The sequence below is a fragment of the Thermobia domestica genome, chromosome 15 (assembly GCF_964235325.1).
Source record: "Thermobia domestica chromosome 15, izTheDome1.hap1.1, whole genome shotgun sequence".
In the NCBI taxonomy this organism is placed as follows: Eukaryota; Metazoa; Arthropoda; class Insecta; order Zygentoma; family Lepismatidae; genus Thermobia; species Thermobia domestica.
Window position 1 is genome coordinate 52579921 of NC_137468.1, and position 25622 is coordinate 52605542.

Here is a 25622-nt window from a genome sequence, read left to right on the forward strand (position 1 = left end):
GCTCAACGCGTGGGTGTGTGAGCTTTAGTTCGCATTTTTGCCACGGCTCAAGACATTTTGGCAGCACAATAGTAACAGATGGTGGAAGCATATTAAACTTTGCATACAGCAGAATGTAGAAGTAGTAGCAGGTTACCGCGAACCCAAAACGGCTAAGAAACCATGAGTTATAGAACAAATGTTCCAAGAATGAGGGAAAGAAGGGCGTAGAAACAGATTATTACAGAAGAGGGTAGAAAGGTGTTACACGAAGTTAGATAGCGAATTACGAAGGGAAACAGTCAGAGCAAACGAAGAGTATTACTAAAAGACATGTGAGGAGTTAGGAAGAATTACGAAATATGAGGAAATATACAAAGAGGTGAAATCTATGTAACATCGTAGGAAACGAATGGGTATTACGATGGCAGTAGAAAATAAGAATGGAAAGGTAGTTAGCGAGAACAGTAAGATCTTAGGAGAATGAAAAGAATATGCTGAAGACTTGTATGAGAGTAGGAATAGTTCGTGTGGCCTAGATATTGAAGTAGAAAATGAAGCAGGCGAGAATGATAAAAGGTTTAATATTCTTCGGGATTAGTTTGAAAAAGCTATATCTGAGATTAGCAATGGAAAAGCAACGGCGATAGATAATATACCAATCGAATTCGTTAAGAATATATACCGTTGGATGAGAAATCAAACCAGAGAAATGTGAGGACTACAAAACTATTTGTCTCATATTGCATATAGCTAAATAGCATATAGCCACGAAGTATAATTTTCTACTTCGAATACTAAAGAGAAGGTTGTATGAAAGACCAAATGAAGAAGTTGATGGGAAATAGTTCGGGTTTAGGAGAGGTAAGTCACAAGAGATTAAATTGGCTTATTAAGGTAATGAGCGAAAGATTTATATAGGTAAGAAAAGGGAGGAGAAGTGTATGTTGTATTTATTGATCTAAAATAGGCTTTTGACCCTGTGAACTGGGTATTGTTGATGAAAGTTCTAAAGAAGGTTGAGTTGCAATGGAATAATCGAAGACTCATACGGAACTTACATGTGAATAAACAAGTAAGCATTAGAATAGGGGAAGAAATGACAGAGAAAAGTGCGACAAGGAAATTGTCTCTCACCCATGTTATTTAGTACCTATCTAGAGAAGATAGTGAACAAGAGCCTACATAATGAAGATGATATTTCGGTAAGGAGTAGAATGATTCGATGCACACGGTTTCCAAACTTTATGGTGCTTGCTGCAGAATCTGAATAGAAAATTGTAAGCTGATACAAAACTTGTGGAAGGACTAGTAAAGAATATGAGACGAAAATAAATGTTAGAAACAAAACCATGGTGATTGGAACGAAGCGGTCAGAATCAAATATAAAAGTAGGAAAGGAGAAAGTATAACTGTCGACTAGTTTTCGATACTTGGGTTGTCTTATTAGTGACAACGTAAAGTGTGAATGCGAAATAAAAGCAAGGGTAGGTAGGAATGTCGAAAGAAGCATTTATGAAGAAAATAATCTATTTTGTAGGTCCTTGAAGAATGTTTAGAAAAAGAGTCAAAATGTTTTCGGGTGAAATATGTAATAATTGGAGCAGAAACATAGAGACTAACGTAAAAGCGATTAAAAAATATGTAGACTTTCGGAATGTGAGTGTTGAGAAGAATAAAGAGAATTACTGGTCGAACGGAAAACAATTGAAAAGGAGCTAGAAATAGTAGGGGAGAATTTTAGATGTAATCGAAAAGAGGAAGAAAAATTGGAATATTGCCTGAGAAGGAACTGTATCACGAGAAGCATGCTAGAGGGTATGATGGCAGGAAAGAGAAAGATAGGGCGAAGGAGTTGATGGACAATATCAAAACAGAAAAGCGTACTGAAGATAAAAATGTTAGCTGAAAACCGTGGTGCATGGAAGTTTGCAGCAAGTGACCTGTCAATAATAGCAGAATACTTATGATGATCTACAAATTAAGGTAAATAAATCAGACATCGGGGATAATAAATTCTGACACGCACAAAAAGTATAAAAATATATACTGTTAAAATAAAAGTTTAAAAAGTATAAGTATGTTGGTATACTTGTACATTATACATTAATAATAGAAGGGATCTGAGATAGAAATGGGTTCTTATTTAATAAATAGGCCTAACGGTTACATCGATTCGTTTGTACAAACGATACGCATAAATGTTAATGGCGAAATTAAGTTTCATACATAATTTCTGTTCCAGAATTTTGCTAAATAGAGAGTGGAGTATTTATATTAGAAGTTAGATAAAAATTATAGATTTATTATAATTATTATAATAACATCTCACGGTTATACGCCGAGGCTAAAAGAGGTAGTGATGATAATAATGAGCAAAATAAAGGAAATGGGAAAATCCCGAGAAAACCCACGTACACGATGTTTGTCCACCACAAGATTCACTTGTGGCCCCGCGTAGCGTAGTCGCTAACGCTCTCGCCTTCGGTGCGAGCGGTCCCGGGTTCGATTCGCGGTGGGGGAATCGGTCGAAAAAGTGTAAAACGCTTTTTCAGGCCAGCCACTCAGAATCAGGTTTTCCTCACTCACATCAGGCAAATGCCGGGGTGGTACTTAACTTATTGGTCCCAGACCGCTTCCTTCCTTCCCTTTCCCCGCATAGTGTGCTCGCCGAGGGACGCCATCCCTCAAACGTGACGGGCTAAATGGCCATAGATGCCGAAAGCCCAGAAACCTAAATCCCCCACAAAGTCCACTTGGCGGGAGCTGGGATCGAATCAGGGACCTATATGTGTCAGAGGTGAAAGCTCTACTATTGAGCTGACGCTGTCCCTATTATTATTATTATTATTATTATTATTATTATTATTATTATTATTATTATTATTATTATTATTATTATTATTATTATTATTATTATACTATAGACATTGTTTCTTCACAATCTAACTACCTCAAGAATGACAAATGTGTCAAAGCTTTATATAAAACATATGAATATGTTTTGAATGCGTTATAACTGCTTTACAAAGTCTTTACTCCGATCAATGTATGCGATGTCACAAATCAATAATCCGAATATGGTATTAGAAGGGATTGTAGGACCAAATCTCATAGACAATATATTTTTGTACGTAGAATCGTCCAAGAAAAAAACATGACATTCTGTTCAGTATCTGTAGTCATATTTACATGTATTATTTATTATTTAAGATATTCATTAAACTCATTCTTTTATTTATGTTTCCATTTTCTTTCACAGAATAATCTAATATTTTCTCATCTGGTACCAAATGCTCGTGTCGTGGATGCATGCGGAGAAGAAGAAAGCCAAGTTCTCAATGGGAAAGATCTTACAACCGTACGTTGGCCAATGGTCCCTGCTGGGGTGATTACAGGATCCGAACCCCCTTGTTTGAACAAGAAGATGGAACTAGTAACTAGGATTTGCATTGCTAACTCCACTCATGGAGCCCAATGGATTAACAGAGCTGGAAAAGAGACAATTTCGAAACAAGAAATCTTGCAATGTTCAACTTCACAATCACCCCCTCACATGGAACAGGGAGGTTGTCCTCTCTTTTTTGAAAAAGTAGGACCATTGTGTGTCACATTGACATCTAGAACAGATCAAAACACTGCGCTAAGTACATGCTATAGAAAGGGAGCTGTAGTTACGTCATTAATCTTTTTACTGAATCAAACTAATATTCTGTCTCAGTTACAAGAATATCTTCAGAAATATGATGTTTCCTTACTTTGGCTAGACGTAAAACGGGCTTACGAGAAAGGTCCATTTATCTATACATTTCCCGGAGATTTTACAACTTACGGTAAATTAATCAATATTACGGACGATAATTTGGGAAATTTAACGGAAAGTCAAGAATTATCTAACGATTGTATTGTTCTGGATAGTAATGAGAAAACTCTAACTCCAGTTCCATGTTCAAGGTCTTACAGAGCACTTTGCATTATTCCACAAGACAAGATTGAAGTTACTAGTTTGTCCTGTCCACCAGGAGCTTACACAGTAACCGGTCTTGAATCATGTTTATATATCCACAAAGCAAATCGAATGCTTACTTGGGATCAGTCTTTACAGTTTTGTTCGTCACGAGGATCCCAGTTAATTCAAAAAAACTCAATTCAGCTTCCGCAATTTTCTAATTTTTTTCTGAATGATAGATCTATATGTCCGCTAGGGTTACAGAGGAGACATGACCAATATGTATGGATAAACAGCAATGACTCAACAGAAAACGTAGATGAATTATACTTCAATTGGCTGCCTCAAACGAATTTTCAACATGACTTAGGTAGTGTTCGATGTAAAGATGGAAAATGGTTCTTACTGGGACCAGATGATACTGTGGATTATGTGGTTTGTGAATCTTCACAAATTGATACTTATCCAAAAATGACCCTTAACCATGAAAATAACACTAATGAGATCATTTTGGCAGTCTATAATCAAAATGGGTTGTATAAACCAAACAATTCAACATACTTCTATTGTTTCACAGATGCCGAAGGCCCACTACCTACTATGGTGAAGGTCCAACCTCTTGACTCTGTTACCATAGAAACAATTGAAGATACATATGATATACCATTAAAGAATAATCAACCTCGAGGACGTCACATTCGACAAGCACAAAAACCTGTAGGGGGTCACATTCGACAAATACATGGAAAATCATATGACAAACCTTTAAGCTCCACAAACAACTCAAGAACTACAAAGATAGAACAAGGCAGCTCAAGTACTACAAAGGTAGAAGAAGGCAGCTCAAGCACTACAAAGGTAGAACAAGGGAGCTCAAGCACTACAAAGATAGAACAAGGCAACGCAAGAACTACAAAGGTAGAACAGGGCAACTCAAGAACTACAAAGGTAGAACAAGCCAACTCAAGAACTACAAAGGTAGAACAAGGCAACTCAAGAACTACGAAGGTAGAACAAGACAACCCAAGAACTAGAAAGGTAGAACAAGGCAACTCAAGAACCACAAAGGTAGAACAAGGAAACTTAAGAACTACAAAGGTAGAACAAGGCATCTCAAGAGCTACAAAAGTAGAACATACTCAAATCACAAAAACTTTTGCACAAGATGATTATTTATATCGCTTAGAGAAGAAAGGAGATGGCTACTACTGGTGTATGGGTTATAACAAAGTGTCATTTGATGTTGTGAAAACAGATAAATTCCTTGTTAAAAATAAATTACCAATGTATGCAGTACTTGCTGATTACTGGAAAGAATGTAATGATACGTGTCAACCTGATGATTATTCATCAAGTTTCTCACCTTCATCGATAAAGCATTTAAAATATACCGTTAAAAATTCAGTTGGTGGAAAACTACGACGAATATTGAATCATGGAAAGATCAAAACATCAATATTGTTTCACTTGAATCACACAAATAATTCTGCCACAAGAGCCTCAGAATCTGAATTAAAATCTTATATAGAAACTTCTCTGAATACAGTGAATCCAACAAGTAATACGATAAAAGTACGAGCAGTAAGAAGTATCGATGAATGTCCAGAAGAGTTTACTAAAGATTTAGGTGCTCCAAGGGGAGTACTGCATTGGCCGAAAACAAAACGGAACTCAGATACGCTTCCAGAAGAAGTATGCTTCAATTCTAGCAACTTACCCGTTGTAAGACGGTGCAGTGGAGATTATATCACGGGTGCATATTGGGAAAAACCGACAGGTTCTTGCAAAGAACTGGCATCAAATTTTAGTACATCTCTTCTGGAAATCTCAAAACAACAAGTAAATGAAAATAACGTGGGAAAAGTAACGAAAGAATTATCTGGAGGTTTGAGGAGAGCAACGGGAGCAATGCCTCTTACTTCTGGTGACATCCAAAGCACAGCAACTACTATGGAAAAAATAGAAAAACACTCAGACGCGCTATTTAGTAATTCGTTACAAGATCTCACTCAAACCATGAACACTATTCTTATTTCCGACCATGAAAAGATACATCAAGTACAGAAGACTACAAATACAGCTTCTAAGCTACTTAAAAGTTTTGATTCCATTCTTACTAAAATGTCTTTGGATGACACACCAGATGGTGCTGTTAAATCTGTACAATCACGATTGGCAGTTCAAGTGGTAGATCCAAAACGAAGTGATGTATCTGGTATTATGATTTTATCTTCTCCTTTCAATGGGTTTACTTCGGATAATGTAATTCCATTAACGTCTACTACTGAAGAAAGTAAGTTAACCAAATCTAAACCTCAAGTGGCCGTTCAACTGCCAACATCTCTTCTAAGGTCGAGACAACTTGGCGTGGAAAGAATCGCATTTGCAATATTTAGCGATGAAAGAGTATTCGGAAGTGCTAATGCGTCACAAAATATTTTTATGGTAAATAGTCGCGTTTTAAGCATTACGCTTAAAACATCTGACGGTCGGTCGAAGTTAAATCTAGAAAATCATCCCATAGAAATGATTTTTCAACCATTAGAAAGTAATAAGGGTGAAAAACATTGTGTATTTTGGGACTTCACTGCTAATAATGGTCTTGGTAATTGGTCTAACGAAGGCTGCACTTTTAAAGAAACGAGGGACGGATGTGACATATGTCAGTGCACTCACCTAACTCATTTTGCTGAAATTATTACAAGTGGAGAATATTCATATGACAACCACCAAACACCTCTTGATATTATTTCTATGATAGGATGTTCATTGTCGTTGTTTGGTACTGTGTGTTTAGCGTTGACAGCTATTATGTTCCGACAGTGGCGAAATAGGTTAGGTAACAAAGTGCTTTTGAATCTAGCTGCTGTTATAGCACTGAATATGATTCTTTTACTCTTACTAAACACAGGATTAATCACAAAGCAATTTAGAGTACTATGCATCAGTGTAGGAGTTTTGTTACACTATTCTATTATTGCCACTTTTTGTTGGATGTTAGTTTCTGCATCACTGCAGTTTTTGCGATTCGTAACTGTATTCAATACACGTGCACCGCATTTCTTGCTTAAAGGTGCTATATTTGCATGGGGAGCTCCTTTGGTGCCAGTTATCATACCTTTATCTATTAGTCCTGCACTCTATCTAGAAAATAATCGGCCATTTTGTTATCTGGAAGGAATTCCATTTTACACTGCTATTCTTACTCCAGTGGCTATTATAATTGCTTTGAATCTAGGAGTATTTTACTTAATTATGTACTACGTAAGCTGTGGAAGAGCCAAAGATCTTCGCGCCAATCAACAGGAGAACTCAGAGCGAAAACTTATTCTCCAAGAATTTCGATTAGGAATAGTGTTATTCTTTCTGCTAGGCCTGTCGTGGATATTTGGTCTTTTGGCAATTGGGAAAGCGACAGTGGTCTTCTCTTATCTGTTTTGTATCACGGCTACTCTTCAAGGCTTCTTCCTCTTTGTTTTCTTTGTCTTGTGGGAGAAGAATACTCGTAAAATGTGGCAAAATGTGTTGCAGACGTCGCTTCGTCGCCAAAGTGACCGAACCACAAGTTCCACAGTGCAGACTTCGATTAGGACTGGTAAAGCAGTTGGTGGCGAAGAAGTTACACCTTTAAGACAAAGACCATCGATGGATGTAAACAGTAAAGATACCAGTACAACAGGTTAATTCCTGAATCACAGATAAAGAAAATACAAGACTGACTACTTTGTAAGTATTATTTTTAACTAAAAAAAAAAAAAAGAGAGAGAAAGAATTATACGTATACATACGTACATCTCTATGTATGGTTTTAGTTGTTTGTTTGAGGCGACAAAATGAGATATAAAAAGGTCTCAAACAGCTTGAGATGTTTCATACTGAAATGCTGAGAAGTTTCAGCAGGCGTAGAATAATTCTTTCATGTATTCATGGTCATCATATACCAAATTTTATCACTGTTCTTTAGCACAATAGGACAAGGATTTTCATCTTCTGGCACTAAGAGCTTAAAAAAAACACGAAGAAAAGACATTCCCGTTCTAATTTCTCCATTTCTTAGCTCTTCGTAAAGTTTTGTAATACTTATTTTCTGTTTGATTCAGTTTGAAGATAATGTGATGCTTTATACTATTCTATGTGTTTCGTGTGTGTGTATATAGTGTTTGTATGCTTACGATCAAAGTGTTTTACTTTTGACTCCAATGATTACTTTTTTATTTTACATTAGTAGTTATTTATAATTTTCCCTTCTACAGCGATTCTTTTAGACGAAGATTAGTATATTTTCTGTGCTCAATGTATTTTTAGTTTTTTTGTAATTTTCAAATTGTAGTATTTCTTAACGTACATTGTAAATTTAGTTTGGAAATGTGTAATATATATTAGTTATTACATAAAGCTTGTACGTCGTTAATTACTAAACGATCTCTTTCGTGATGTGTACTGATATAAACAAATTTATTTAATAATATTGCAAAACGTGAATAATGACCATCTATCTTGATCAACATGCAAACCTATAGAATATGTCTTTATTTACGCTGTACGTTGTGTAATGAATGTTAAAGTAATGAGTTTCATTTTAAAAGTGCGAAGTGTACTAACATTTCTTTCAATTATGTGCACTATTTTTTGACTTCAACATAATAATTTGTTTCAATATACTTTCCTTTAAAAACATAATAATTGTAAATTGGAATTTCATTATATTCCAAGTTTATTCTCAATAGTGCTAACCATTTTTTACTTTGCGGAACCATTCTAGAGTCAGTGTTTGTATTTTTGTTACTAGCATTCGGTAAATACACATATTTCTTTAATCCTCTAAGGACCAATCACAAAATATTGCACAGAATAGCAAATGGGATACATTTGTACCTCACGCTACTTTATACGCTTCATGATCCAAAAAATGTTAGAAAACATTTCCATATTTTTATGAAAATTGTTACATATCTAGAACAATAATAAAAAAATGGAATTACAGCTTACACAATAAAAGTACAAAAAAGAATGAGCTTTTGGTACAAATTAGTTTCTGAATTTTTGACCAAAATTGAATTTGTGATATGAAATTGATAACTACTTAATGATATTGCTGCCAAATCTCTTCTATGTGAGTTTTGTAACATTGCATAACTAAATGAATTGTCTACATATGTACCTATCTTAAATATTATTTGCTAAAGCAGGTGTTCTAACTACATTATTTTTAAAGGTTGGATGCATACTACGAAACAAAGTCGAATTATAACAAAATTATGACGTTTTTTTTAAAAAAAGAACACGTAAGACATTTTTCAAAAGATCATTTTGTGAGTCCTTTGTAATTATCTTGGTTCTTGGAAGGTTAACCTCAAAGGCAGCTCTAGAACGAGTGTAAAGCATTTCTGTATTCTCAAAATGAATTTTATAATAAGTGCGGTGGCTACCAAGTTTTCCAACTTTCTACTTCGTAGTGTTATTTTATGAATTACAGCTATATCTCCTTTAAGTCGCCATTTTGAGAAAGCAATGTGATCGATTGAAAGGTAAATGTCTTTTACGTATTTATTTATTTTTTGAAAAAAAAAATCAAGTACAAAGAGAGAGTTCAATTATACTATACTTATTGCCAAAGACAGATTATGCTTTAATATTCCTCAAACGACCAACCATGTCACGAAAAGTTTTGATGTTTGGAATTGACGTACACATTGAAAATAATTAATTCAATTTCATACAAATAACAAATATTACTATATATATATATATATATAGTTGAAAGTGGAGTAGCAGCTACAATCTTCCAGTTTGTTGTATGCAGATTTTTTTTTTTTTTAGTTTTTCGTTTTTTCTCAAGTGACGGCAATGTATACGGTACATAATGAAAATATACATATAAGAAATTAAAAAATTAGTAAACTGTAGAATGCTTTACTGAAGGAACTAAACACGTTAAGTAAACCAATTTCGTAATAACATCAGTTTTTTAGAGTAATTTATCTACGAGGGTTGGGACTTTATTAGTGGCAACTATTTATTTAAAATTGGTACAAAATAGGTACATGTTACAAAGGTTTACAGTTCTTCAATCTAGTCATCAACATTGTGTATAACCCGTTACCAGTGATATGGGAGTCGTTGGATACTTGTAGTGTGTCGATTCTTAAATTAATTAAGGAGTTATGTTTCAACTTTCAATATTTTATAGAGATTGTGTGTATAATTATAGATTGAAATGATCTCAATAAAAAGAGATTGAATATTTAAGCTTAAAATCTAGATTGACCTTTGTAGTAGTTATAGTGGTAGTATATTTTTATAGTTAATGTAAACTAAGGTTAATTGTTCAAGAATGAAATTCAAATTGATATGTATTTATTACATTATAAATCATTCTTGATAAAACAATAGATTACAATTTACAACAAACATATTCTAAAAGAACAGGTATTAAGTGCACTTTAAGTTTGCTGTATTATGAATATTAATTTGACTATTCAAATTGGTTTATAAAACAATAAAGATTAAAATGAACTGATTATAGGTAAGCTTGTCAAGAGACCTCCATGAGAATTACTGCAAAATACATTCTCATATCAGAAGACAAATTCAATTAAAACAAAGATAAACTTACATGAAAAATTTTGAAGCTGAGTATCATTTCTCGCAAGTTCTGTATAGGCTGCTTCGACTTAAGTACTGAAATTTGTTTCTTAGTGAATAGTCCTTCCTTTCTACTATCTACTGCCATTTTTGGGAAGTATTTATATACAATTCTAAAACACTTTCACTGACATGAAATGCATAAGCAACTAGTACATCATGGACTATTTTGAAGTTGTTTTTCTATTTGCAAGTTCCTATATCTTTTAAAATAAATCTTGTGTGTAGGTCTTAAAAATACTTTGAATTTCAGTACAAACGTGAACAAAAGTTTTTAATATTTCAAATATATGATAAACGATGTTAACGTTAGTTAACACAGTAGCAGCACATGTTGTATTAATAGTTTTAATGGACCGGTCTACTGCTTGAAGAATATCTTGAACAATTCTGAAACGAATACCACGAAGCGATTCCTTCATCTTAGGAATCAAGTGAAAGTCACAAGGGTTTAAGTCCGAGGAGTAGATAAGATGGTACAGCATTTCCCATCCCCATCGATCAAACAAGTCGGTCACACCTTGCTCTGTATGCCCCCAAGTGTTGTCCAGCAAAGTGATGAGTGGGTTCTGAAAAAGTGTCGCCTCTTCTTTCTCAAAGCTGGTTGCCAGTTGTGTTCCAGAAATTAACAAAAATACTGCACATTGACGGTCTGATGTGGGGAAACTATATGCGTTAGGATTATATGATCCCAGCCGTACGCAAGAATCATCATAATTTTTACATTGCTGGGGTTCTAACGAACTTTGAATTTTCGTAGTGACCCATAATGACGCCATTCGTATGATTGGCGTTTCAATTATGGCTCATACGATTTGGTCCACGTTTTATCCAACAAATGATACGGCGTAGGAAAGCCTCTCCTTCCCGCTTGTAGTGTCCCAAGTGGGTACGAGCAGCGTCGTATTATAGTCATTTCTGCATTTCCGTCAACTCGTGCGGAACCCATCGTGATGCAGTTTTTCTTATGGCCAAGTGTTCCTTCAGAATGTGCAGTACAGTCGTATGCGCTGATCCCGTCTTTTGGGTTAGCTCACGACGATCAATGCCCAGTAACGCGGTAACAGTTCACATCTTTACTGACACAGGGGCTTCCTCGTAGCTAAGGGGTAGGCGTACTCGCCCATTGGCGTGGGAGACCCGGGTTCGATTCCCGACGGGAGCTCATGTGATTTGGATTCCATGTTAAGCTATAGGTCCATGTCTCACAAAGCCTTGCTGCTGAAAGTGACGCTAAATTTAAAATAAAATAAAATAAAATTCACTGACGCGGGGATGACCAAGCCGTTGCATGTCTTCCACATTTTGGTGTCCCTCCTTGAAGGCTCGTACCTACCTTGCCCCTGTTCTGTAAGGTAATGCAGATTTTCCGCAAGCCTCTTGATTACACTCTCGTGCTGTACGACCTCTGGTACATTTAATTTTTATTCAACTCCGTCGTTCTTGTTTCGAAAACATCTTGACAAATAATAACATTGCCTTACACTGCTCTTGTAGTGTGTGTCTGTAACATAGACCACCAGCTACACGAGACTATGTTTTTCTTGTCTACTGTCTTTGGACGTGACATCGGAAGGAAGAATCAATTTGCACTAAGGTAAAGTAGGTATATAACTAACATGTGCTACGAGGGACATTATTTGATTACATTGCATAGTATCTATAAAGCAGTGTTGCAACTGGTGAAGCTCCAACTCTCGTATATGGTATTTTCTTTTATTGTTACTAATTGTTTGCTTTATATACATAGCCTAGATATATTTCTGAAAAAGAAATAAACCTGATTGTTTATAAACATTCCAATATATCAATGTTATATGTATCCGATGTTTCCTTACATAATGATTTAATTATCACTTTTGTCATTTATTAGCTAAATTCAAGTCTATTTATTTACTACAATTATGATATAAGTAAATGTAGCCAGCTTTAAGGCTTGTACACGACATGATACAGCTATGAGAGAGAAAGAGGGTGAGTGAGTTTCTCTTCTATTGCGGGCAATGCAACTTCTGTTTATGCGACAAAATTGTACAATTTCAATTCAATTACTATTAATAGTTTGCATTTTGAGGACCCATTAGAATGTAAATCAGAATCAAAAGTTTTCTTGGGTTTTATATGTGCAAATTGAGTATATAATTCTTAAAACTTTAACCCTGATTGTATATAGAGTTACACTAATTCTACAAGTCAAACTTTACAAATATAGCCTAAGGTTAATTTTCTGTTTTAAAGTTGTAGTTGTGTATAAATTATTTATTTACAAAATCTGAATATAAGTATTATATTTTGTATTTTTCAGTTGAGTAATAGATTTTCCGCAGCTGGAGTTAATATCTCTTTCTATTGTACGGAAATTAAATAATAATTATTATTATTATTTAAATTTTTATGTTGCTATTTGTAGTCTATTTTAGTCGTATTTCTCCTTAACCAGATGTACGTACATAGTAGTTTTCTTTTTCGTTCTGTGTGAAGCCATATATAATTGTATGGAGTTTTCTTGTTTCATAATGGTGTCAGTGTATACAATAAATTCTGCATGTTTAAAAAATATTAAAACAGAAATTTATGAAAGACTATGTACGCACTTCTCGAATTTACTGTATGTTAACGTAATTATTGAATTTATCAAAGGAATTATTACATAATTAGGAAGGAATTGATTAATATCTGCGTACTCAAACTAAATTCAGGTTATCACAGAAATGTAAAAATTACAGACACATATATACCTTTAAGGTTGTAGTAATTGGTACTTTTTAATAAATAAATTGAATAAATAAAAGGTTTACCCAGGTTAGTAAAATATTTTACATCATATTCCGCATTGTTTTACATAAGAAAACTTAAACAACATAGAAGATATTGGATTTTGGGTCGAGGTGTAAGCTTCATCTTGAATTTTCTATTGTTGACAATAATTATAGCATCCAGTAATTGGGAAGTCATAAAGTATCTTATAACCTCTTAGCATATAAATTGTTCACAATTATACAAACAAAAACAAAAATCAATCAAAGACAAATCGTTAGAAATTTCCGTTTCTAAACATGTTAAAACTCTTATATACCTATTCAATACATTTGTTCATATTATTTCACAATGTTATTTTACAAGTTCCAATTTCGAATGTTTTTGTTTACTATGGCCTTGTCTTCAAGATGCATCTAGTTGAATCTAGTAGCATCGTTGGAATGAGTACCGTGGATAACCACAGTATATAAACGAATTGGGTATTTCTCGGGTGTTTGTGCAAAGTGTGTTAAGTCGCAAAACTCCACTCACTTCCAGGAAAGTATCACTGGAAAGAAAAAAATTCTTTATACGTGGGTATAGGCGGCTAAGTCAAATTCAAACTCGTACCGAAGTTATGAATTTGTATATTCTAAGGTAGGTAGTAAGTACCGAAGATTTATCTGCACCTCGATAAATAACTACCTCTTAATGAGGAAAGAAGAAGAAAATGTTTAATTATCTATAATGTATATGATAATATTTAAAGCAATAGGTAGGGTGTAGATTGTGGAACTTGTATGTAAAAGTAAACATGTAAAATGAAATATAAATTTGTTTGACTTGTAAAAGTCTGGAAAATGTCCCTCTTCGCAAGCAAACTTTTTCACTTAAAGTTCTAAGCTAAACGAAGTAATGAATGGAGGAATCATAGTAAATGAGCAAATTTTGCAATTTAGTAAACCACCTCATACTTTCATCATATTATGTAAAAATCGATTTCTGATTTTCAAAATTTTTGACTTCATGGGAATTTTGAATTAATAAAATGAAGAAAAATCTTTTCATGATTATATTTAATAAATATACTCCATGGTTCTGGATAATCACAATAACATTTTAAAACACATTTTTCTGACCAGAACAAAATGAATTATTTAATAATTATACGACATATTACAAATTTAAATTTTATATATATAAAAACAACAATTAAAATTATATAAATGAAAATGCTAACTAACGGCTGAGGAAGATATAAGATTTGCTGTCATCTGTCTTTTCTCAATGTCTGATGAAGAGGACGTTAGGTCCTTGAAACTGTAACAAAAATCGTATAATTATTAAATAATTCATTTTGTTCTGGTCAGAAAAATGTGTTTTAAAATGATTATATTTACGAAGGATTTAGACTATTTACAGCTGTTTGCTTTAAATATTACGTACAATGTGAGTATAGGAAGCTTTTTTCTTTAAGATTCATAGAAAACGAGTAAGACAGAAACAATTAATTAATGAACATAAGAAATCCTTATTTAAATTAAACTTACTAACCTCTATGTTTCCCGAAGACAGTTTAATGAATTGTAATTTTATAAAATAGAGATTCTAGCTAGTTGTACAAAACTTAATTGTTCGTAAGTATACATATAACAGTACCTAAAATAAGAAAAAGTATTATTAGCAGGACCGGATTAATCCAACTGGAGGTCCGGGGCTACAACCTCCCCCTCCCCTTTAATCCGGCCCTGATTATTAGTATATGCTAGCCAGTTATATTAACAAATAAGTATTTAAAAGTATCTCATGAATTTGTCAGGATTGGAATTTCTTATAAACTTTTTCTCTGATTGCATTAATTTCACGAGATATAAAAATTCCAGCTAAGACATTATGAAACACAATATAAAGTAGAACCTTTGTCTGTTGGGAAAAAGAAAAAACATGTCGTTTTTCAAAATATCCTGAAACCACAAATTAGCAAACTAATTTCAAAGAAAATGGATATTTATAACTTTAAGAAGCAAACAACCTTATTTTCATAATGTATCCAAATACATTTTTTTCTTTCAATGAAACAGCAAATTGCAGTTACGAACTTTATAAAAGTGTAACTCTAAAATTTTTAGGATGACTTACCGTGAGAACCGTAATACAATTACTACGCAAAGGGATTAATTGTTAACAGTGTGTTCCGCTGCTTTTATTGCTTATTTTTTTTATGATAAACAATAAAACAAAGAACATTTTTACAACGTTATTATATTTGCAACATAATTAATCTATAGTTAGGAATTAATATATTGTTCAACATTAGGAATTATTCTATTGTTCAACATTAAGAATTTATTTATTGTTCGATATTAGGAATTACTCTATTCTTAGACTTTGTGTTATTTATTTATTTCGAGAAGAAATTTCCCAAGTTTAAAGAAAACAAGATGTCTTAATAGACTGTCACAAGTTACAATTTGATAGACAGTGCATATATATGCTGCTAGTGTATATATTTTGCAGGAGAAGTTTTTCGATTCACTATTATCAATTAAAAAATAATAATAATCCATGTTAAAAATACCTCTTTCGTATTGCAACTGTCTCCAAATCTTGTTCAGTCTTAAATAAATGTATTGTATTTGATTTCACTTCTACTTCTGTTTCGTTCTTACTTTGTTTCTTTTCGGAACTTGTTTCTGGTAATATTCCCTATCGGTTTTGCAAATCATTTTATGGAAAGTTGAAATATTATAGTTTTCTCTTATGGAAAAGTTTCCAAAGTTTAAGCTTTAAGATCATACGAGTGTTTAGTTATTTCTTGTACTTGGTTAACTCACATTTATTACATCTTTATACTTAAGAATATTTATTTATTCTTCATTTATTCTTTTAACTCTTTCATTTGACACAGAAAATAGATAAGTTTATTGTAGGTTTTCTTTTTATGTAAACTGTATATGGATAAATTTTGAAGTATAAAATATTATTTAATGATACTTGGAACGTCTACATTGTGTATTGTAAGTGAAGTATGTAATAAAGTTAGATTCTTTTTGTAATGGTTGTTTTAATGATGTTTCCTGCTTAGTGAACTATGTAGACAAAGGCATGTTACATAGCTCTAAAAGAACTATTGATTATAGTGTATTATCGTGGAACTAAGGATCTGAAACATACTTTTGGATTTAAAATTTAAAGTTTTTTAGTAAAGGGCCTATCGAATTTGCCATAAGGACTAGACTGTGTCACGTGATCACATTAAAAGTCACGTTGCATGCTAAATCGAGTCTGGAGATTCCAAATCAAGATGTGATGTATTTCAAGCACGTAACCTCCGCGTGAGGTGACCTGGGCAATTCGCAGAAGATACGTATACTTTAACATTATTATTGATTTTATTCAAACAACTTGACTTTTGACAATGTTCTATCCATATTTATCTTACGTGCTATACATCGTTTTTAAGCTCTTTATATGTCATATGTTTTAAACTTTCAATAAAGCCATTTCCTTATTATAATTTTTGAGATATGTGGACGACTTTTTTTTTTTTTTTTTTTTTCATTGATTTTCCATTGACTTCAGTGTTCATGTTTCGTGATGTTTTACTATGTTTCATCTATTTTAGGATCATTTATTTTTTGAATGTAGAATCTATAGTCTGTTCTGTATTTAAGCTGAATTTTAGCTCTCCGTGTTTTGGTTTTTGTAATAAGTGCAGGAATTATTTGTTTTTAATTGATATCAATGTTTCGTTTTTTTTTTTTAGTTTTTTATTTTTTACTATGTTCCATCCATTTTAGGACAAGTTGCTTTTGGAATATGAAATCTACGCAGTCTCTTCTACATTTGAGCTGAATTTCAGCCATCTCTCCCATAGCCGATTCACATCATTGCAACCGGCATGTTACTGCTAATTATTTTATATATATAGGGTATTAATGAACTATACCGACAAACTGTAAGAGGTGATTCCTTACATTAAAATAAGTGAAAAAGTTCATATGGACCTGTGGGCAAAAGTACATAGTTTCAGAGCTAGGGCTGTCCAAAATCGCAAAAACGAAAAATTTCAAGTGGCTCTATTCTGAATTCGAGAAACTATGTATGGTGATCCTTATCAGCGTAAAGGAAGTCACGCATACGCAATCCAAAAATGCATATTTTAGTAATGTTCAATGGGTGTACAGAGCATTACATGCAGGGTGAGATTCCCAGACAAGCCATCAACTGAATTTTGCGATATGCTCTGACTTTATGATAGGTCTAAAGTAGGCAAACGATAAGCCTTGATAGGAGTGAACAAGGAATCCTTTGGCGCTATGTCGGAAGTATTAAGGATCGTCAGCAGCACGGTCTCGCGTACTCGGGAAGACGCATGCTGCAATGTTTTCTTTTACGTTTAAAAATGAAGAAAACGTGAAATAAAGCGTGAAGAAATACATCGCATCACACGTTATTCCAAACAAACACACACACACACACACACACAAAAAAAAAGATGAAGCTGACGGTTCCTAACACTTCCGACTTCCCTACGAACCACTGGATATCCATTGTTGTTAAAGCTTGCCTGCTGCCTACTTTGGACCCTCCTTGAAATCAGGGTATATCTGAAAACTCTATTGAGAGCATATCTGAGAAATAAACCCTGTAAGGAATACCCTGTACACCTATTGAAAATTGACGAAATATACACTTTTGAATTGTGCATGCGTGGCTCTCTTTACGCTGGTAAGGACAATCCTCCATAGTGTTTGGAATTCGAAATATGGCCTCTTGAAATTTGGCTTTTTCGCGATTTTGGACAGCCCTAGCTCTGGAACTATGCACTTTTCGCCATATGAACTTTTTCTCTTATTTTGATGTAAGGAATCAGCTCTTACAGTTTGTCGGGATAGTTCATTAACACCCTATATATATATATATATATATATATATATATATATATATGATACGATTTTTAAGGGCTACAACATTGTAAAATGTGAAGTGCAATTTTATGTTTGCGGAAATAGTAGTGTTGTGATTGTTTTTCTTCTATATAATTTTTTATACATAGTGCGTCTAATAAGCATAGTATTATTTTATTTAATGTGTTTTCGTTGCATGTATGAATTATATTTCTTGAGTCATGATCTAAGCGATCATCTGAGTCCGTGAGGATTTCGAGAGGAGACATCCGAGTCTCTCGGTGCCTTATGCTCATTTCATTAGTGAGATCAGAGAGCGATCCGGGAAATTTTCTGTAATCCCTTCTTGAAAATGTTATTTAATGTCTTTACTAAGTAAGTTCATATCTCCTGAAAGTAGGCCTCGTTGGTGGGACAGCAGGGGGTAGATCCGGAAAGCGGTTACAGGGTAATTGCTATATACAGTTTAATGCCAATATTATTCCATTCCATTATTATTAGTGAATGACCGAATCATTGGGCTCAATGATCATGTCGATTTCATCTACACTTAACTCTTTTGTTCCGCTCATTTCGAATACAAGCGCTTGTATGGCGTTTTCCCAAGCGCTCAATTCCATTCTATCAGTACGTGATACATTTGTAGCGTTTCGCAGAAGTGACCACTTTGACCTAACCTCACTCAACCTTACGCTCACACTCATTGCGAGCTCACGCTCAAACAACTCATTTCGACCTCACCTCACCGATCTGACCTCACGCTCACTTCACCGGTCTGACCTCACGCTCACATCACCATTCTGACCTCACGCTCATTCAACCTCACGCTCACATCACCAGTCTGACGTCACGCTCACGCTCATTCTAACCTCACGCTCACTTCGTTAGGTTGAGGTCGAGTGAGCGTGAGTTCCAAACTCGTGAGCGCCGATTTCGTGAGTTTGGGCACACCTCTTCCCGCTAGCACACGCACCTTTGATGCACAGGGTCGTGGATAGGACTTGCGATATTTCGATGTATCGATCGATAGTTTGAAATGTCGAGATTTTTCTATGTCGATTTTTCGATAGTTTTCAGTTTTGGATAGTTTTCGATGTTATCTTGTTTTCAATATCAAGGTATACCGATACCACTTTCTCAACATAACGACCCAGATAGCACAGAAAAATTTTTTTAAATGTTTAAAAATTTGCAAAGGCAAACTAAAAAGTTTGCAAAAAACTTGCCTTTTCAAATGAGAAAATTTGCCGAAAGTTCAATGCAAATAACGAAGTTGACGCTGGCTGAGTTTGCAGCAAAGATGCCTCAGAAAATGAAAACATCTGACAATACAAACGAAATGTTTGCGACTGCACAGCAAGAAAGTTTGCCAGGACTTTGCTGCAAATATTTTGTGCAAATTTTCTTTGACAAAATTTCCGAAAATGAGCTGATAAATTTGGTGAAAATATTAAAAGGTTTGCAGCAACATTGCAGAAAGTGTTTTCACGATCGCAAGATCGTGTTTGCTGCAAAAGTATCAGATAATGTTTGCTGCAAATTTATAAAGTGAAACCTAACTTTATGAAACATCAAAATTTTTATAATGTGGATCCGTCTCTTCTTAGTGGTGAATTTATTTTTACAAATCAGCGAAAATTTTCAGATCATGTTGAAAGCTTTTAATAAACATTAAGAAATTTTGCCTTCGCAAACTTTCAGATTGTTTGCTCCACTAAACGAAGCAAAAATTTGCCGCAAGTATTCGTGCTATCTGGGGAAAATTATTCATATAACACGACCTATACTTTCAATACTTCAACGTTCTCTGTTCCACAATTATTCCAAAGTTTAATAATAATAATAATAATAATAATAATAATAATAATAATAATAATAGAAGTAAAAATGAAGCTCTCCAAGAAATAATTGATTTTGCAAATCTATGGCTTGAATCATGTGTCGAAGTTAAGTGAAATTTTAACCTTATATTTGCAGTAGACATTTGCATAGAGGTGTATGATGTGCTTCGCCCCCTTCCCTAAGTTCTCTCTCGCATGTGACCCTCGACATCTGCCACCTTACCAATCTCAATCTAGATACATTTCAACAGTCCAAACAGTTATTCTGGTCATTTTAGAGATACTCTCAGTAGTTTCATTATTAAAACTATTACGTACAGTCGAAAATTCGAAACGAATTTCTTGTATTATTGAACTTCTGTAGCTCGTATTGTAAAACTTCTGTAAATTTACTTTAAAAAATGAATTTGTAATAATTCAAATATTTCTTTACAGGATACAAAGTGAAAATGCATTAAAATTTGTACAAAAACGAAGATATTTATAAAATAAGTTTTTTCTATATGATTATTTTGTATTGCTAAAATTTTGTACATCGATGAGGGGGGGGGGGTGCTTTTGGGCCTAGGGGCGGCAAAACATTAAATGGTCGAACACTAAAAATAAATCAATCATCGGTGTTTGTCCCGACTAATATTACATACAGTAAATGGTATAAGTTATCTCCGTTTTGGATAAAATATAGATGAAATATGGCTTTAGGAACACACGTGAGTTAGTTGCATTTTCCCAAGTTGTTCCGCTCTCTGAACAACAATTAAAGGATTATACGAAAGTGAGTTAAGTGGTCGAGGACTGGCACATTTACCCTAGTAATACAAAACATTTATTTATGGCTGTTCTCCGTAGTTATATTTATACAAAAAAAATACATGCTAACTATATGAATTTTATTTCCAAGTAAATAGTCGGTGTAAATGAAATTCTATATACTTATCAAGATGTAATAATGTCTCTCAAATACTCGCCCAGAAAATATGTGAATTCTATTTTCTATTTGGAGCAGGCAGGGGTGCCCACACGCTGGTTTTAAGGACGTTGGTTGCACCCGTTAAACTTTTATTTGGGAGGGAGGGGATATTTTCTTTCAAAATGACAGAATCGCACTTTTAATTATACTATAATTTTCCTTTTAAGAACGGCAACTGTCAAGGTGAATGAATGTATTCTCTGCGGCTTGAAAGGATAAAATTATGACGGAAGGTGGAAGAAAATACTGTATAGACTGATCCTGTTTAGAAAGAATGGACAAGGACTACTAAGTGATGTAGCCTGCAATGTATTCGATATGCAAACCAGTGTGGAAACTTATTGGGGAGGGGGAATCTCGCTAAGAATTTAAGCACTCTGTTTTGGGGGGCGAATAGTATATTCGGGGGGGAATGCGCCCAAGCAAGGGCGCCTATGTTGTGGTTTCCAAGGGGGGCAAGTATAAGCGACGTTTCAAAAATAGTTTCAAATTTTGTTGTAACTAATGTAAAAATTCTATTGGATTTTCGATATTCTGAAGTACAATTTCCTTTAGGGGGCGAGCGCCCCACCTTTCCCACCTGATGGGCACCCTTGCGCCCAAGTAAATGAAGAGATGGGCTCCCCTCGGCCGAGGGCGGGGGAGGGCTGCAATTCTTATGTGGTTAACTGCTAGCCATAGATTCAAGATTTCCCTCCCCTCTAGAAAATTCGTACATAAAACACTGACTTAGCCTACAAAATCCCTATTAAACAATGGCAAGCGAAATCATAAGAGAAAACTATAGTTAAAGGGACAAAGGAAAATATTCAAACCAGCTTTGGCGGTAATGTATCTTTAAAAATGTAGGTAAATACAAAACAATTTAATTTAATCGGTTATTATATGATGCTAAATGATGAATATTCTTGACCGGATTTCGAGGCCAAATACTCTCCAGTGTGCCTGACAAAACATCAAGACATTCCATGATTATTTTATACTTGCTTCTAAGAAATACCGGTACCTGATCACACAAAAACGAGAAAACTTCTATCCCAAGTTGGCCAATAAAAAAAAAATTAAAAAAAATAGCGGTCCAAAGATACTCCCTGCTTACCTATGGTCGTTCCACAGCAGGTGTTATCTTCAGATAGAGAAAAAGAAGTTTTTGTGTAGAGAACAAAAAATCTAGTGTGTTTTCGAATTACAATATACTTCTCCCTGCTATTGGAAGAACAAGGTGTCTACTTTGATCCAACCTCACGCTCACAAACTCATTTCGACCTCACACTCTCTCGGCCTCACGCTCACATCATCAGTCTGACCTAACCTCACACTCAAAATCATTTCGACCTCACCTCACCGGTCTGACCTCACGCTCACTCAACCTCACGTTCACCTCACCAGTCTGACCTCACGCTCACATAAGCAGCCTGACCTCACGCTCACATCACCAGTCTGACCTCACGCTCACTTCGTGAGGTTGAGGTCGAGTGAGCGTGAGTTCCAAACTCGTGAGCGCCGACCTCATGAGTTTGGACACCTTTGGTCTTTCGTGCGCTGTCCAATCATTAATGTCAATGTAGTGTAACATTAAAAAAATCCCTTTCTGTATACCAAAAAATAGTTGCCTCTCTAAAGTTTGTCCGTCTGATTACCTCCCTAAGGAATTAAAGCTGGCGTCATCACCATTGGATACCCTAAATAGACAAAAGATTTACTAACCAATCTGGCAATTAACCTTATGTTCATGGGCGCCTGCAGGATTTCTTCCAGGGAAGAAGACACACACACCTGTTTGCAGTGGCGGCGATTAGGGGGGCAAGAAGGGGCAGTTGCCCCCTCACTTTTTTGAAGTGACCCCTTCATTTGGAAATTTAATGTTTATGTATGTATTTCTGGTTCATAGAAAAAATGTTACATATAATATTTGCCGTTACGTGAGTACGTACTGGTTATTTGTCTTATCGCGGAGTTAAGAAAGCTACAGGGATTGCGTTTTAATTGTAATGCAAAACAATTAATATTGCAAAAGCGTATTTCTTTAAATGTCGTAGCATATGCTTGTAGTATTTACTGTCTTTCATTTTCTAAGAGTAATAACATACATTTAATGGCATGTGTGGAATTAAAAATATAAGTTGTTCATTAATCCCCAGTTTCAATATAGCTTCTACAAAACAAGTCTCATTATTCATTACTATCATTAATATTATCCTTTCTATTTATTCGTTTTGCAAATTTGTGATTAAAGAATCTGATCACACAATTTTCCAGACGTAATTTTAAGATTTCATGAGCAAGGAATCAAATCTCTTCTTACACTTTCGTTGTTTAAGAATACAAAGGGCTAATACCTACTTGCGTTGCTCTTGTCAATTTAAATAATAAAATATGAGATACGATATACGCTATTTTACCTGAAGAAGGTAGTATCCTATTAGTTATACAACTCTTCGTCAAACGCAGTATTAGAAACAACTAGGAAAACTAACACTGATATACAAGTATTCTGATCATGTCTTGCCCCCCCACTTTTAACGCCCAATCGCCGCCACTGCCTGTTTGTGCACTCTACAAAAGGTGTATGCGAGCTGGGCCATAGAAAAACCGAGTATGCACTCATATCTGCTTTAGTAATGAAGCTATTTTCCTGATACGCTTCCAAAAGTTGCGTCGGTGATAAAACTACATTCACCGAGGCACCAGAATGCAATGTCTCGACCTTGACTGGATACGTACTGTACGAGTGAGGACCCAAACCAACGGGGAATTTGCAAAACGAGTAACTCTAACAAACGAAGACACTAACAAACAAACAAGCATATTGTGTGTAAAATGTGTATAATACGAGTTCAGTGAGTAAATGTGAGCAATGCAATTAGAGCAACAGATTTAAACACTAGTTAACTTCAATCCTCGGCCAAGTTAGTTTATGGCGGACAACAGAGTTTCCATGGTTTTTTCTCGGAATACTAACAATTCTTCCCCTATTCTCATTCAACTAATTCTTCCACCGTCATTCATTTGTCTTAATCCTTGCTTCTCTTAACCTAAAATGCATAATCGTGGGACGTTAAACTGTAAGATTTTATTTCATTTTGAAAAGGAATAGCGAGACTAAAGGAGGGTTATATCTGTTTGTTTGTATGATGAATTTTACCGCTTTTTTCAGCACCGACGCTGTATGAGACGGAGATCTATAGTTTAAGGTAGAATCCGAACCACCGTAATAGTTCAGATTTTATTACCGTTTCCATGAGATCATGTGACCAAAGAGTCATGCGCTAGCCATTACATGGTGCTAACCATTACAAAAGTGCCTATTAGTATTTCTTTATTAGATATCTTGAAGTAAGAATATCGAATAAAAATTTCGTGACTGGCGTGCAGCTTTCGCAAGAACCTAAAACCTCTGAGGATTTTTTTATTGTTGTATTACCACATAGAGTGGTAATTCAGCGTCGTTTTTTTTTTTAATTTAAATTTAAATTCGAAATATAGTATACGTTTCAAAATGGCTCCTCCAACCGAAGATCTTTTCTTGGTGGTCTGTTTTAATGAAAACTATTGCGTGTAAATTAAATAATGAAATTAGAACAAAAATGGCATCCTTTAGTAGGCACGTAGTCAAGGGGGGTCCGGACCCCCTTCGAAACCACAAATGAAAATAATTAAGGAAGGATGAAACAAAAAGAAACAAGAAAAAGAAGAATCAGCGTTAAAAATAAAAATAAAAAGCTACAGCAAGCGTTTGGTTATTCTTTCTTATAAGGAGCTTTGTGTGTTTGAAATAGGGGGCGGTCAAATTAAAAATAGATATTATTGTAACGGGGCTATTATTGTATCGGAACATTCCGAATTCCATCTAGCTGCATGCTAATTCTATGGACTACAAATGACGACTTTTAAATAGGTTCGATCAGAGAGACTCTCAGGTAGAACTTAAGAAATGCCCATGATCACCATGAGCCTGGAGACATAGGTTCCAGTTACACTTGTTAAAGAAATTTTCAATTTCGTGGCAACATTAATCCATTTTATAGGATGTCTTTACTGCCGAAAGAGATCTCGTTTCTCTCCTTGACGGCATTAAATGAAGATAAGAAAAGGAAGAAGAAAGAAGACAAAAAGAGCCGAATTGTCCTGGAAAAGTAAGGGAATTTGAAATTTCTAGAAAAGGTAGAAATTCTCAGAATTTCTGCTACTAGTCAGGGAAATGCCAAGCTTAGTTTTCTACTACTCCTTTAACTTGTCATTTGGAACAGACAGTAGGTGACGGAATAATAAAAACAAAAGAGTTATGTGGAAAGAAAGTTATGTTAACATTTGATTTAACAGAGAAAGGATGGAATATATTGTAAAATATTTTACAAGACATTATTGGATGTCTTTTTTACAATAGTTGAGGTCATAATGAAAGGAAAATTGTTATATTTGAATGAACAAAGGAAGGAACGTAGACAAATCTTTTTCAGCACTTTTTTTGTATTGTTTTACTCGAGATTTCTTCATAGTTTATTTTTTTAAATACTAACATATCCTCATTTTATTGTCCTAACAAACCAATATATGAGCCCCTGATGGGATAACCACAGTATTTCATG

At 34.5% G+C, this 25622-nt stretch overlaps 1 protein-coding gene across 1 annotated transcript in view; it reads left to right on the plus strand.

Annotated features, from left to right (window-relative positions):
- Window positions 1–16368, plus strand: part of LOC145671023 (uncharacterized) — a 183510-nt gene extending 167142 nt beyond the window's left edge. Inside the window, exon 8 of the mRNA XM_081739680.1 lies at window positions 3242–16368. Within this exon, the coding sequence (XP_081595806.1) occupies window positions 3242–7612 (4371 nt within the window). The 3' untranslated portion in view covers window positions 7613–16368. The remainder of the gene's footprint in view (window positions 1–3241) is intronic.
- The last annotated feature ends 9254 nt before the right edge of the window (window positions 16369–25622 follow it).